Source organism: Mobula birostris, chromosome 23, assembly GCF_030028105.1.
Source record: "Mobula birostris isolate sMobBir1 chromosome 23, sMobBir1.hap1, whole genome shotgun sequence".
Classification (NCBI taxonomy): Eukaryota; Metazoa; Chordata; class Chondrichthyes; order Myliobatiformes; family Myliobatidae; genus Mobula; species Mobula birostris.
In genome coordinates, this window is record NC_092392.1 from 9,591,633 (window position 1) to 9,608,095 (window position 16,463).

Sequence of the window (16,463 nt, forward strand, 5' to 3'; positions counted from 1 at the left end):
TCACACAGAGAATAAGAGGCAGAATGCACATTTAAGACATTGAGTCGGGAAAGGTTCACACATGGAAATAAAAAGAGTGGCAGCAAATACTCAACTTAAGGAACTGAGAGAAGAAAGGAAGGGAAAAGAAAAGCACCTTTCAGATTGTTTTTAAGGATATGGGTACGTTACAAATAAAAACTAGTTTGAGATATAGTCTTTTGTATAATGCAAGAAACACAGCAGCTAAATTGTATACAACAAATTGCACACTGTAATGTGACAATGATGAAGTAATCATTTTTACTAATACTGAGTAATAAATATTAACTCAACAATGGGTTAACTTTTCTGAATGGACCGGGGTGGTGGAAAGAAGGTACTTTAGAATGAGGATGCTGACTGAAAAGCAAGGCAGCCCTTGCCACTTCCACTACCGTCATTCTTGTTGCTAGAAAGCTTGCTTCGATGGCTCACACAAGGATGGCCTCTGCCACTCTTAATGTCAAAGACGCATGCAGAGAGAGAAAAAGGCCAGAGAACATGATGGGTTAAACTGACAAACACATTATGGCCAAGGAATAGACTGCTAACGCAATACAAGTTTTCTCTCATGGTGAGAAGACATTTTAACCAGGGCGAGTCTTCGCTGAAACTTAGAAGGGACTCAGAAATGAGAGAGACAGAGGATAAAATAAGAGACTGACAGTGGTAGGGCAGGAAAGGAGAGATCAATTACTCTGGCAAGAAAATGTGCGAGCAGTAAGGCAGGTGAGGTTTTTGGACAATCTGAAACAAGAGATGGGGACGGAGGGGTAGGTGCAGAGATTAACTTAACTTAAAGGCATCCGTTAGTCTTGCGAGACCATGGATCTGCGCCTGGAAAGTCTTCACTCTCCAGGGCGCAGGCCTGGGCAAGATTTTATGGAAGACCGGCAGTTGCCCATGCTGCAAGTCTCCCCTCTCCACGACACCGATGTTGTCCAAGGGAAGGGCATTAGGACCCATACAGCTTGGCACCAGTGTCGTCGCAGAGCACTGTGTGGTTAAGTGCCTCGCTCAAGGACACAACACGGTACCTCGGCTGGGGCTTGAACTCACGACCTTCAGGTCACTAGTCGAATGCCTTAACCACTTGGCCACATGCCCATGGGATTAGAAAAGTTAAAAACATAAGGGAACTAGAAGGGTTAAACAGGGGAAGTGGATGAACTGAGGGATGGGGGATGATGGAGAGGAGGGGGTTTATGAGATGTAGTATAGGAGGAAGGAGTCAGGAAGTTGTCAACAAAGCTGCAGAATGTCAGAATCAGCAAGAGTACATGAGGAAGGAACTCCAACACAACTGTAAAAATATGGGAGTGGGCAACAGAGTGTAGGGAGTGAGTGGAATGGAGCATGAGGGGACGGATTAAACTATTGGTTCAGAATAGGGAAGCTGATACTGGGAGCGGTGGGTGAACACAGAACTTTGCAGAAAGTTGCAGGAGTGGTCTAGAGTGTTGAGGGTGGTAGAGACATGAATGCAAAGGACTAGAGATGAGATTGCAGAGTTAAAGGGTGAGAGTGCAAAGGTATGTGGGGTAGGGGGTAGAGGGACAAGGGCGAGCTCATGTGCGGGGGTGATATCGAAGCCGGGTAGGGACATGAAATTGCAGAGGGATAAATGCGAGACCACAGAGGGGTAGGTAATGTAATTGTAGAGGGGAGGGGTGAGATCACTGAGTGGGGGAGAGACAAGGGCTGGGGGGGTGCTGTGGGGGAGGGGGTAGGAAGGGGAGAGACAAGGGCTGGGGGTGCTGTGGGGGAGAGACACGGGGAGAGGAGGTAGGGTGGGGAGAGCTGGGGGTGCTGTGGGGGAGAGACACAGAGAGAGGGGTGTAGGGTGGGGAGAGACATGGGGAGAGGGGTGTAGGGTGGGGAGAGACATGGGGAGAATGGGGAAAGGGTGGGGGAGAGAACATGGGGGGAGGTGGAGAGAGAACATGTGGAGAGGGGACGGAACACAGGAGAGGCAAAGAGTGGGGGAGAGAACATGGGGTGGAGGGAAGGGGGCAAAGGGTGGGGGAGAGAACATGGGGTGGAGGGGAGGGGGTGAAGGGAACACGGGGAGGGGAGTGGAAGGGTGAGGTGATATCACAGTGAGAGAAGGGACAGATACAGTGGGGTTAGCGATAGGGGACGTAGTGGACGGGGTGAGTCCAGATGAAGTGATATTACAATCGGGAATGAAGCGGAGCTGACAAACTGGCGGGTTCTCTAACTCGGGAGAGTTTGGCTCGGAGACCTGGTGATGAAGTGAAGTATTTCGCAAAAATCAGCAGAGTTAGTTGGAATTGTACTTACCTTTGACACGCTCCCCTCGGTGCAGCAGGATTTCCCCCTCTCCCTGGGGCTGATAGGGCTTCACCACGATGAAGGTCCGTCCCGGGACCGCACTGTACAGCTTGCGTTTGGGTCCTCGGTGAGCGGGAGCGGCCGATGGAGGTGGGTTGGGGTCGGCGCTCACGGTGCTTGGGCTGTAAACAAAAACATAGGTGACAGTGGTTCTTCCGGTGCCAGGGCCGGGACCGGGACCGGGACCGGGACCGGGGACAGTCCCTTCCAACATCCTCCACGATCTGCCCGGGGGATAAGCGTCTCACTCAGCTCGGCCGCTCCAGGCCGATGCGCTCGGACGCCGAACGGGACGGGACCCGAGCGACGGGTCCACTCTCATCTTTAATCTGAGGAGTGCTGTGATTGCGCTGGCCGCAGCCGTGGCCGAGGGTGCTCCATCCTCTCCCGGCTGGAGCTCCTCACATGCCAGTGCTGAATCCGGACTCCGTTCCAGCACCCACTCCCGTAGTGACAGCGATCTGACGCCCCGCCCTCCATTCACACCACACTCCTTGGGAAATGCTCGACCCGATCGCTAGACCCGCCCGTTAACTCCCTGGTCCCGCCTCGAGGTCCGACACCGCCTATCGATTCCCGATAGCGACCCAAGTCACGCCGCCCGAACCGCGGAGCTCCGCCTCTAGCTTCTGACGCCGGCAGAGAATGGGAATCCCGGCCTCCGCATCCTCACGGATTGGCAGCCTCACAGCGCCCCGTCCCGCCCTCCATTCACTCCGTGATCAGCTGAAGTGCCAATGCCATTCCCCTCCTCACTGATGCTGTCTGATATGCTGTATCTCTCTCTCCATTTTTTGTACATGACCAGAATTTGCCGTTATTTCAGTCTGTAAATATTTTGAGCCTGCCCTGAATGAAGGACTATCAGAACAGAAGGATTCCTTAATCTTGCTCCAAGAAACCTACTCTTGTCTGATTGAACTCACCCAACAAAATATTGAGGCTTTCCATTCAACAGTACTATTATTGATTGGTCCTTCACCGTGCCCAATCACAAATGACCTTCCAATTTTGCCAGGGCCCAGCAACCATACATTGGACTCAATGGGAGTCTGCTCCACCATTCCATCATGGCTGATTAATTATGCCTCTCAACCTTCCTTCTGCCTTCTCCCCGTAAGCTTTGATGCCCTGACTAATCAAGAAGTTATCAGCCTCTGTGTTACCCAATGACTTGGCCTCCACAGCCATCTGCAGCAATGAGTTCCTCAGATTCACTACCCTCTGGCTAAAGAAATTCCTCCTCATCTCTGTTCTAAAGTCTTTGTATTCTGAGACGGTGGCAACAGGTCCTAAACTCCCCCACAACTGAAAGCATCCTCTCCACATTCACTCTATCTAGGTCTTTCAATATTCAATATTGAATATGCAGATGCATGGCAGATGCGGTTTATGTGCATAAATGTGAGGTTATCCACTTTGGTGGTAAGAAGAGGAAGGCAGATTATTATCTGAATGGAGTCAAATTAGGAAAAGGGGAAGTACAATGAGATCTAGGTGTTCTTGTACATCAGTCACTGAAAGCAAGCATGCAAGTACAGCAGGCAGTGAAGAAAGCTAATGGCATGCTGGCCTTCATAACAAGGGGAATTGAGTATAAGAGCAAAGAGGTCCTTCTGCAGATGTACAGGGCCCTGGTGAGACCACACCTGGAGTACTGTGTGCAGTTTTGGTCTCCAAATTTGAAGAAGGACATTCTTGCTATTGAGGGAGTGCAGCGTAGGTTCACAAGCTTATTTCCCGGGATGACGGGACTGTCACATGTCGGAAGATTGGAGCGACAGGGCTTGTATACTCTGGAATTTAGAATGCTGATTCTAATTGAATTCTTATTGAAACATATAAGATTATTAAGGGATTGGACACACTGGAGGCAGGAAGCATGTTCCCGCTGATGGGTGAGTCCAGAACCAGAGGCCACAGTTTGAGAATCAGGGGTAGGCCATTTAGAACGGAGTTGAGGAAAAACTTTTTCACCCAGAGAGTGGTGGATGTATGGAATGCTCTGCCCCTGAAGGCTGTGGAGGCCAAGTCTCTGGATGCTTTCAAGAAAGAGATGGATAGAGCTCTTTAAGATAGCGGAATCAAAAGGTTATGGGGATAAGGCAGGAACTGGATACTGATAGTGGATGATCAGCCATGATCACAGTGAATGGCGGTGCTGGCTCGAAGGGCCAAATAGCCTACTCCTGCACCTATTGTCTATTGTCTAATATGTTTCAATGAGTTCCCAACACCCATTCTTCTGAACTCCAGTGAGTACAGCCTTCAATCACTCCTCACAGGTTAACCCTATCATTCTTATGAACCTCTGATGGACCCTCTCCAATTCCAGCACACCTTTTCTTAGATAAAGGGCCCAAAACCTTCTTTACTCACTCTCTTCCCTACGTCCCTTCCTCTTACGCCTCTCCTGCAACAGCAACAGAACAAAAAATCAACGCAAAGAATAAAATGGCAAAAAAAAACTTGCCCTGATAAAATAAATCTCTCTCCCATTAAAGGATTCTAACAAAGCAATTTTCAATTCAAAAAGAGAGTAAAGGTAAAGTGAAAATCATCAAAATACTGCTCAGTAATATCTTTAGAAAGGAATCACCAGTAAGGGTACTATTTCATTAAATGAGGATTTAATCAAAGCATGTTGAAGTTCTGTGGTGAAATTCCCCGTAGAAAAGTGTTAGAGGAGAGCTTACTGGCCCAGTCCTTTACATACAATATTCACTGTCTCTTTATTTACTTTGGATGGTGGAATTCTACCAGGGGAAGTGCAAGGCACTGCTTCCCTCCATTAGCCTGCAGGTCACCCTTGGGCAAGGGAAGCCATGAGGGCAGGTAATGGAGAATGGAGAGCAGGTAGCTGGTGCATATCACAAGTCCTGGTTATGTGACCACTGATGCCAGGCAGACAATGTCTGAAGAATATTGATAATTGCTAGGGTCACCCACCTTGTTAAGTCTCTGCCCAGAAGATGGCAATGGCAAACCAGCTCTATAGAAAAATTTGCCAAGAACAATTATGGTCAAAGGCCATGATCACCACATTATACGACACACACATAATGATGATGATGATGAATTTCTTTTAGCAAATGACCCATCAATTTAGAAAATTGAAAATACTTCAGCTGTAAGCTTTGACAACTAATAAAATAACTTGCATTAAGAGATAAAGTTGATTGGAAGGACACACGAGCAGGGATACAAGACAAATACGTAGAGGCACACAGGAGTGAGATAGATCAACTTTGCACTCAGTGTTAGTAAGACCACAGAATTGATTGTGGACTTCAAGAAGAACAAGCTGAGGGAACACACACCAGTCCTCACTGAAGGATCAGCAGTGGAAAGGGTGAGCAGTTTAAAGTTCCTGGGCATCAACATCTCTGAAGATCTATCCTGGACCCAACAAACTGATGCAATTATAAAGAAGGCATGACAGCAGTTACACATCATTGGGAATTTGAGGAGCCTTAGTATGACATCAAATACTCTCAAAAATTTCTACAGATGTACTGTGGAGAGCATCCTAACTGGTTACATCACCATCTACTATGGAGGTGTGACTGTATTGTCTTTTCTAGAAAGGTCTTCCTAAAACATAGCTCCGCTTTTCACAATAGGGAATGCTGGAGGCAGATGTGATAGGAATAATGGAAGGATGTGAACGCACTTATCAACTGGGACAGTTGCTTTACCAGCTTCAAAGTGTCAGCTTTGGTTTCTATTGGCTTTTAACATCTCGATTGTGAACGGCGATTTATCTTGCAAGCAAGGAATTCAAATCTTACTTGTAAGATCAATCACCAAAGGAATTTACCAAATGGTCAATATCAAAGGAGAAGATGGTGGCACGACACAGCTCGCAGAGGCCACTCTGCTGGTGATGTCTGTTATTTGTCAAGTAGGGTGCCGTGCACAATCCTGATTTGATGGAGACGGACGTGAGAGCACGGAGGAACATCTGGTGAAACTTCTGAAATGCCTGCTTTGCTGCTGCTGCTGCTGCTACTGTGTGGTCCGAAATCTCTGGAGGGGAAGGCCCCGAGTCCTCTGCTTTGCTTGTTGCTCGCGGCCGGGGTGGGGTTGAAGCACTCAGCAGAGGGTGGTGCTTGGTACTTGGTGTCAGAGGGCTGATCGGAGGCTCGAAGTTTTCGGATGGACTCAGAGGCTGCTGCGGTCAGGTGCTTCCAATGGTGCTGCATCGGCAAGTTTGCGGTGCTTGGAGGTTCATGGCAAGCAGAGTTTCTCCCTTCTACTGTCTGAGTGAGATGATGAGGCTATCGGGACTTTAAGACTTTTTTTTTAACCATGCCCATGGTCTACTCTTTATCAAGTTACGCTATTGCTTTGCGCTGTTGTAACTATATGTTATAACTATGTGGTTTTGTCAGTTTTAGTCTTGGTTTGTCCTGTGTTTCTTGTGATATCATTCCGGAGGAACATTGTATCATTTTTTAATGCATGCATTTCTAAGTGACAATAAACGAGGACTGAGTGTCCTCATAATCTAATCTAATATCAGTAACAGCCAATATCTTCCATATAAAAGCAACAGTTTTCTGTCCTGGTTTCAGAACAGTGTGGTGACAGAAGCCATGCTGTTCTCCTTGTGTACAGGTAAAATAAAATAACGTTGAAGTCATAAGATTGTGTGGGTTCTGGGCCCCATTCTTTTACTGAATTAGCAGAGATGACACTACTGCACAGAAACAGGCCTTTTTGTCCAATTAGTCCATGCTGACCTGATCTTCTGCTTAGTCCCACCTACCTGTACCTGAACCAAACTCCTTCAAACCCCCCTCATCCATGTACCTATCCAAACTTTTCTTAAGTGTAACAGTTGAACGCACATCTGCTGGCATCTCATTCCATATTCACACCGCCCTCTGGGTGAAAAAGTTTCCCCTCAGATTCCCCTTAAGTATTTCAACTTTCATCCTAAACCTATGACCTCGAGTTCTAGTTTCAACTGACCTGAGTAGAAAAAGCCTGCATGCATTTACTCTCTCTATACGCCTCATAATTTTGTATACCTCTATCAAATTTCTCCTCATTCTCCTGCACTCCAGCAAATAAAGTCCTAACATATTCAACATTTCCCTATAACTCAAGTCCTTGAGTCCTTGCAAAATCCTTCCAAATTTTCCTTGCACTCTTTCAAGCATATTGAGATACAGTAGCCCTCATAGTTTCTCCCATGTGTTCTCTTGCATTTCTTATACTCCTTAAGCACCTCATTTGATCCTAACTGTCTATGCCTGATATGCACCAACTTTTTCTTTACCAGGACCTCAATATCCCTCAACAACCAAAGTTTCCTAAACCTGTTGGCCTTTTCTTTTATTCCAATATTCTGCACTCCCAACATTTCAGCTTTGAAAGCCTCCCACTTACCAGGAAGTACCTGGGGAGAGGAAAGGATGGCTAACCAGAATGACAGACAGAGAGTGGTTCCTGTGAAAAGCAGAATGGGATAAGGAGGGGAAGATGAGACTAGTGGTGGCATCATGTTGTAGCTGGCAGAGCTATCAGAGTTTTTAAAATTAATTTCTATCAGTTTCTCAGCATTGACCTTTCCTGAGTACTATAAGAATGTTCTGAGAACTGTCATTGTTCTAAGCTGTGGCGTGAAGTAAAAAGATCCTATTCTGCTCATACCGCAAACCTGCTGTCCCTCAGATCACTCTAATGAATATTTGCTGCACCCCTCAGTGATAAGTGTACATTGTATCTATTTTCAGGTGGGGGACCAAAACTATGCACAATATCAAGTGCAGTGTTTTGAAGGCCTCTCAAATTTGCAGTGAAGTTCAAAGTAAATTTACTAATGAAATACATATATGTCACCATATACAACCCTGAGATTCATTTTCTTGAGGGCACACTCAACAAATCCATAATAGAATCAATAATGCCTGCACCAACTTGGGCGTTCAACAGTGTGCAAAAGACAACATACAAAATGTGAAAATACAAAAAGAAAGAAATAATAATGATAAATAAATAAGCAATAGATAAGAAAAACATGAGACGAAGAGACCTTGAAGGTGAGTCCATAGGTTGTGGGAGCATTTCAATAACTGGGCAAGTGAAGTTGAAGTTGACCCTTGGGTTCAAGAGCCTGATGGCTGAGAGGCAATAACTGGTCCTGAACCTGGTGGTGTGAATCCTGAGGCTCCTGTACCTTCATCCTGATGGCAGCGAGAAGGGAGTATGACTTGGGTGGTGGGGTCCCTGATGAAGGATGCTGCTTTCCTGCCACAATGCCTTGTGCAGATGTGCTCAATGGTGGGGAGGTCTTTACTCATCATGAACTGCGCTGCATCCACTACTTTCAAAAGATTCAAAAGATTCAAAAACTTTATCGTCATTCTAACCGTACATCAGCTCTGCAGGGCAGAATGAGACAGCGTTTCCCAGGAGCAGTGCAATCATAACATAACAAACGCAACACTAAATAATAAACATAACAATAAATAGTAAAACATATAAGTGTCCAATGCAAGTTAAAAGTGTCCAAAGCAGAGTCAGGTAGAGCAGCTATTTAGCGGTCTGACTGCCTGTGGGAGGAAGCTGTTTAGTAGCCTTGTGGTTTTAGTTTTGATGCTCCTGTAACGTTTGCCTGGTGGCAGAAGAACAAACAATTCATGGAGAGGGTGTGAGGGGTCTTTAATGATGTACCGTGTCTTCTGGAGGCATCGACTCTGAAAGAGGTCTTGGACAGAAGGTAGGGAGACCCCAATAACCTTCTCTGCTCCCCTAACCACCCTCTGCAAGGCTTTTTTGTCGACAGCACTGCAGCTGGAGTACCAGGTTGTGATGCAAAAGGTCAGCACACTCTCAACCACACCTCTGTAGAACGTAGTTCAGATGTTAGTAGATTTTCCATTCTTGTAAGATTTTCCGTTCAACGGTCTAATGTATGGATCAATTTCTTTTAGAGCAATGAGCACCCCTCCAGCACTATGTATTGATCTGTTATCTGCACATGTGCTATTGTCTACGCATGTGCATTGTCTTCTCTCTCTCTCTCTCTCTCTCACTGTAATGTGAATACACCAGTTAAAGCCATCTCCCATGTGCGTGCTTTTATTTAATATATATGTAGTTGTCCACAGACATGACAAAGGGCATTGGTGTTTCCGTACCAGGTTGTGATGCGTTCAGTCAATATACTCTCCACTAACACATCCATAGAAGTTTGTCAGAGTTTTAGATGTCATGCCAAATCTCTGTAAACTCTGAAGGAAGTAGAGGCACTGCCGTGTTTTCTTCATAATTGCACTTGCGTGCTGGTCCCAGAACAGATCCTCTGAAAATGATAACACAGAGGATTTTAAAGCTGCTGACCCTCTCCACCTGTGACACTCCAATGAGAAATGACACATGGACCTCTGGGTTCCTCCTCCTGAAGTCAATAATCAGCTGCTTGGTCTTGCTGACACTCCGCCAGATTTGCAATCCCCCCTCCTACATGCTGATTCACTACCACCTCTGATTTGGCTTACGGCAGTAATGTTGACAACAAAACGTAAACGTGGCATTGGAGCTGTGCTTAGCCACACAGTCATCAGGGTAAAGCAAGTAGAGCTTAATGATTAGATTTGAATGAATGATGTACTGAATGCTGAGCTGTAGTTGATAAAGGGAACCTTTGCTCTCCAGATGTTCAAGGATTGAGTGAAGAGCAAATGAGATGAAATCTACTGTGATCTGTTGCTCTGAACAGCAAATTGGAGTGGATCCAAGTCACTTCTCAGACAGGAATTGATATGTTTTCTCAACGATCTCTCAAAACACTTCATCACTGTGGATGCAAGTGTTACTGTATGATAGTCATTGAAGCATCTGAAGTCCGTTTGCAAATTTTTCATCATGAAAGGTTAATGTGCTATTTCCCTTCCCGCTTGCTAAGACTTACAAAACACTAGTTAGGTCCCAATGGACTATTGTGGTCAGGTATGAATGTCATAGTTTGGAAGGATTTCAAACCTTTGATTCAGTGATTTGCTGGAATATTATTAAAGAAGAGGGAGTTCAGTTTTCATATTGATGCAGTCACAAAGAACTCATGACAGTGGTTATTCTTCATGAGGAGTCTGAGGAGCTTTGGCATGTCACCAAAGACTCCAGCAAGTTTTTACAGTTGTGCTGTGGAGAGAATTCTAATTGGCATCGCTGACTGGTATGGAGGCACAGGATCAAAAGAGGCTGGAGAGGTTTGTAGACTTCATGGGCACAAGCCGTCCCACCACAGATGGCTTCTTCAGGAGGTGATGTCTCAAGAATTCAGCAGCCACCATTAGGAACCATCACCCATCTGGACATACCCTCTTCTCATTATTCTCCTTAAGCCTGTCACCCTTACTGTGGCAGAGGCTGCCAACAGCAGGTCTCCAAAGTCCTCTGTCCTGGGCCAGCCTTTCAGACGTTCAAGGTGCACCCTTGTTTGTACTGTAAGGGCATGTACAGAATTTATTATTATTGTGACTTCATGTCTTGCACAATACTGCTGCCACAAAGCAACAAATTTCATGACATAGGTCCATGATAATAAACTTCATCCAGAGTCTAGACAAGCTGGTATTATTGCTCTGCAGACGGAGAAGGTTAAGATGAGAAAATTCAGGTGCTGAAAGTCAGAAAAGACTAAAAATGAGTAAACACTGTTTTCAACATCAGGATTGTCAGTAATCACTAGCCATAAATTGGCAATGAATCAGCGACAATATTTTAAAAAGTACATGGTGAAAGCATGCTATGTGAAAGAGAAGTGCAAATTAATTTAATTCTCGAAAAGCAACTGTATAAATACCCAAATGGAAACTTTTTTGTAGAGCTATGGTGAGGGAAGCAATGGAATTTAATTGGATAGCTCTTACAAAGAGCTGATAAAGACATAAATGGTTTCTTTTGGTGCTGTATTATTCTACAAATGTAGACATCTCACGTATGTGAAATTTCTCATTCCTACAGAAATCAAAATCAGATATTACATGCTTGGTCATCTAAAGCAAACAACATTTATCAGTTGTAAACTACAAAAGCTTTCATTTTCCTCTTAGGGAATCTTAATCTCACTTGACAAACCCAACAGGAGCTTGATAATTACTTCAGAAGAGAGAAATGGCACATAATTCAGAGGAAATGCAAATGGTGTGTGATTGTTAAATCTGAGTTTAAAGGCACAGCATCATAAATATGTTTTAATTGCATAAACAAGTGATACTGTAAAATGATGAATATATCTTTCAGACAAATATTATCTCACTTCTATTTTGTTTAGTTGTCACTGTTCCTCATAAATTACTGACATGCTGCTGGCCAGCTGCCCTTTTCTCTTGCAAGATCCAGACAGTGGATCCCAGCAGGCTTCTAAATAGGAATGTTTGGCCTAACAAATATTTCACCTTAAAGACAGAGAAGTGAAAGATGTTAACATTTCAAGTCAAGGACCCTTCACAGAATCTGATATGTATATGAAACCTAAAATGATAACAGTTTCTATTTTGATGGATGCTACTTGACCTGCTGATCTCTTCTGCCATGTTCTGTTTAATTTCCAATTTCCAGTAGCTGTAGCTTTATTATCAGTTACTTTATCTTTCAATGCTTCACTAGCTTTGAAAAATATGACATTTCTCAGAAAGGTGTAATCATGGAAACTTTAGGAGATGAGAGAGAGAACTAGAATGATATTTAATTAATATTCTAAATTGATGCCTGGCTTTTGAGGCATAGCAAGTCAGAGTAAGAATAACTGAAGTTCAGTAATAAATGCAGAGACAGACACACAGGCACATACACATGACCAAAGACAAAGATATACGCACAAACTCACTTACACAAAGACACACAATATGTATACCTGCACACATGAATTCATACAGATCACTGATTAACTAGTTGATCAAATAGTGATCAGAAGCAAGAAAAATTACTCCCCAGGGCAAACTATAATTATTTAATGGAAAAGCCAAAATATTTTAAAATATTATGAATTTAAGCTCAGCAACAAAGGACCTTCTGGTTACCTAAGAAGCAGAACACTACTACTCTCTCTAAAATTCATTGCTATGGTTTTAAAGTAAAGCCTAGACAACTTGAACCTGTGACCAAGGTTCCTATTTCCATGCAATTTTGTTGGGAGATCTAGTCTCTCACAAGGGATATCTCATGTGGATGCCGGTGATCCCATTCATTAGAAAAAGGATAAAGAATATTGTCCCAAGAAAAAGCTGCTTGATTTACATACCTGTTAAAAAAACTGTCCAGAAATCATAGGGAATTAATTATATGGTAAGACCTCCGCGATTAATTCAGTGGTACAATTTATTTGGAATGAACTTTATTTCTGAACAAACTAAAAACTAAAACAAACATGTTCCTGTCTATATCAATGGTGTTGACGTTAAGAGGGTTGACTGCTATATTCCCTCTAAGGTGAGCACGTATATGCGTGCACACATCTTTAGCTACTAGCGCACAAAGGAATTTAAACTGAGTGCATTGGCATTTTAAGTATATTTCACAATGGCACACAATCACATTTCCTCTTCCGGTTTCTGTTGTGTACAGTGTTGACAATGTGGAGTTTGTGATGATTTGTCTGCCGATTTTAGAACTGGCTTATTTATACTGTTTTCATTGAAGAAATTGTTCAGTGCGCACATATTGTTATCACTGGGCAAAAAATTGCACAGCACAAGATTTTTGTGCTCACTGGCCATTTATTTCGAGGGAACATGGGTTGAGAGCTTCAAGTTCTGAGGTGCGAAGATCATCATCAGCCTGTCCTGTTCCAACCATGTTGACATCATAGCCTAGAAAGGTCAGCAACACCTCTACTTCCTCAAGAATTTTGGCATGTTCCCATTGACTCTTACCAATTCTTATCAATGCTCCATAGGAAATACTCTGTCTGAATGCATGATAGCTTGGTTTTGTACGTGACCACAAGAAACTACAGACAGTCGTGGACTCAGTCAGCTTGGCATAGGAACCATACTCTTCCCCCCACACCATGGATGGACTCTGTTTATACCTCTCACTGCCTTGGTAGAGCAGCCAGCATAGTCATTGACCCTGTACATCTTGGCCATTCTCTCTTCTCCCCTCTCCCATCAGGCAGAAGATACAAAGCCTGAAAGCACATGCGACTAGGCTCAAGAACACCTTATCTGCAGCGTTATCAGAGATTTGTATGTACCTCATGTACAATGAACTGCTGGCCTTACAATCTACTTAGTTATGATCTTGCATTTTATCGTTTCCGTGTGCTGCACTCTTTCACTAGCTTTTACATATTATAAGGTAAAACAGTAACACTTATGCTATTATTGTTTTGTCTTATTCCAGCTCAGGGTATTGTGTATGAACAGTATGTAAGACAAGTTTTTCAGTGTATCTTGGTACATACGACAATAATAAACCCATATTAATAAACTCGGCCTTTTCCCATTCCAAGAGCTCTTCCCATACCTCAGGAAATTGCAGAGAGTGGTGGTCACAGCCAAGTCCATCATGAAAACCAGCTACCCTCTGCTGACATTCCCTGCTGGCTTGGGAACGCAGCCCTCCCACCTGTGCCTTTCTTTCTTTTCCCCCTTCCATTGGGCAGAAGATATAAAAGTTGGGAAGCAAGTACCAGTGGACTCAAGGACAGCTTCTATCCTGCTGTTCTAAGACTCTTGAATAAGCCTTGATGTCTCAGTCGACCTAGTCAAGGTCCTTGCACCTTGTCTACCTGTACTTGGACTTCCTCTGTAATGGTAACTATAACAGATTCTGCTTATGTTATTCCCTTTCCCTTTCTACTGCCTCCATGTACTTATATTTTGGAATGATCAGGATGCAAATCCAATTTTTTCACTGTATCCTGATACATGGGACAATAATAAACCAATCATCAATTAGTTATAGATGAATCGTTCTCTATTTGCAGCATTTTTCAGTTTCCCATCTTTCTAGTTATGATCCATTCTAGAACAACATCAAATTTATTGTTCCTTGTGTATGAACTTTGTCAGTGATTGACAACAAGCATTTAAATAACTGCTCCTCCATACAGCTATGAAGCATTAAAAGGACAGCGATAAGTGCTGGCCTTGTCAGTGATGCCCACACTCCATAAGTCACTGGTGTATAATATATATAGTCTTTGGGATGTTTTCCCTGTCTCTCCCGTCAAAAACAGCAAGAAGGCTGCTTTAGTATCTGCCCTTATCTGTAGTGGCAGCTTGATTTCCAAAAAAGATGATCCACAAGGCCTTGAGCAGCGTTGGGCTTTCTGCAGAAAGTAGCAAGCTTCAATCTGTCAAATGCTTTGACAGCCATACCCTCAAGGCTTACGAGCTGTCAAGTCTAAAACAACTTAACCCTGTAAACCTCTGACATTCAAAATCAAAAGGTATTAAAATCAATCACACTAATTTTTAATTATACAGAACATAACAATTAACAACAAAAACAAAATGCTGCAAGAACTCAGTGAATTAAGCAGCATTAGTGAGGGGAAAAGATGTCAGTCAGTGCTTTGGGTTATGACCTAGCATTAGGACTGAGAGGCAGGAGGAAAGATAGAAAGATAGGAAAAATAATACATACAGGGGTGAGATGGAGGCTTGTAGCTATGGTGGAACCAAATGGGGAGGGAATACTGGGCAGATGGAACCATGGGAGATGGTGGGGTGGGGTGGTTAGCTGGGACAGAGGCTGATAGGTGAAAGCTGTAGACGGATGAAGAGTGCCGAAGATTAAATGGAGGGATACACCGAAGAGAATAAAACTAGGTGAATTATTATGTGAACAAAACATTAGGGTGAGGGTTGGAGGATTATCTTAAATTGCAAAATGCAATATTCATAACATTGTAGTTATCCTCCCCAACAGAATATAAAATGTTGTTCTTCCAATTTGCATTCCGCCATTCTGTAGCAATGAAAAAGGCTAAAGTCAATCAGGTCAGTGTGGGAGTGGGAAGAAGAGTTAAAAAGAACAGTTAGCATCGGAGGATTTCAATATGTAGCAAGATTGCGAAAATCAGGTTGGTGCTGGATTCCAAGAGAAGGCATTTTTAGAATGCCTAGGAGCTGGCTTTTTAGAACAGCATTTGGTCAGGCCCACGAGGGAAAATGCAATTCCAGACTGGAAGTTGTGCAGTGAAATAGATTTGACAGAAAGTTTAAGGCATAGGAATCCTTAGGAGGCAATGATCACAATGTGATATACTACAATTTACCCTGCAGTTTGAAGGGATTTTATCTTCTCCCTGCAGAATGTATCAGTATTACAGTGGAGTAGGGGGAACTACAGAGCCATCAGAGAGGAGCTGGCCGAAGTTGATTAGAAGTAGGCACTAGCAGGGAAGATGATAAAGCAGCAATGACTGGAGTTTCTGGAAGTAAATTGGAAAGTGCAGGAACAGTTCATCCCAAAGAAGAAGCATTCTAAAGGGAGGACGAGGCAACCATGATTGACAAGGGAATTCAAAGACAATATAAAAGCAAAAAAGAAGACATACAATATAGCAAAAATTAGAGGGAAGTTAAAGAATTGGGAACTATTAAAAATTAGTAAAAGGCAACTAAAAAACAATACGGAGAGAAAAGGAGAGATATGAAGGGAAGCTAGATAATAATATAAAAGAATATACCAAAAGTTTTTTTTTTTCAGACAAGTCAATAGTAAGAGAGGCAAGAGTGGACACTGCATTGCTGGGAATGATGCTGGAGAGATAGCAATGGTGGACAAAGAAATGGCAGATGAACTGAACAAGTAATTTTCATCAATCTTCATTGTGGAAGACACCAGTAGAATGTTAGAAATTTGAGAAATAGGGGCCAGAAGTGACTTATGACTAAGGAGAAGGAGCTTTGAAGTTGAACGTTCTGAAGATAGATAAGTCACTTGGGCCAGACGTACTGCATTTCATGGTCCTGAAAGAGGTAACTAAAGCGATTATGGAAGCATTAGCAGTAATCTCAAGAATCACTAGATTTTGGAATGTTTCTAGGTGACAGTAAAATTACAAATATCTTTCCACACAAGGTAACAGGGGTGCAAAAGACAGGATATCGTAGGTC

General features: G+C 43.5%; 1 protein-coding gene across 15 annotated transcripts in view; it reads right to left on the reverse strand.

The window, feature by feature from the left end:
• shank3a (SH3 and multiple ankyrin repeat domains 3a) overlaps nucleotides 1–16,463 on the reverse strand; it is a 1,072,328-nt gene that overhangs the window by 403,668 nt on the left and 652,197 nt on the right. For all 15 annotated transcript variants that reach the window (XM_072241114.1, XM_072241121.1, XM_072241124.1 and 12 more), the window contains one exon: nucleotides 2,326–2,498. In XM_072241114.1, coding sequence (XP_072097215.1) covers nucleotides 2,326–2,498 — 173 coding nt within the window. The remainder of the gene's footprint in view (nucleotides 1–2,325; nucleotides 2,499–16,463) is intronic.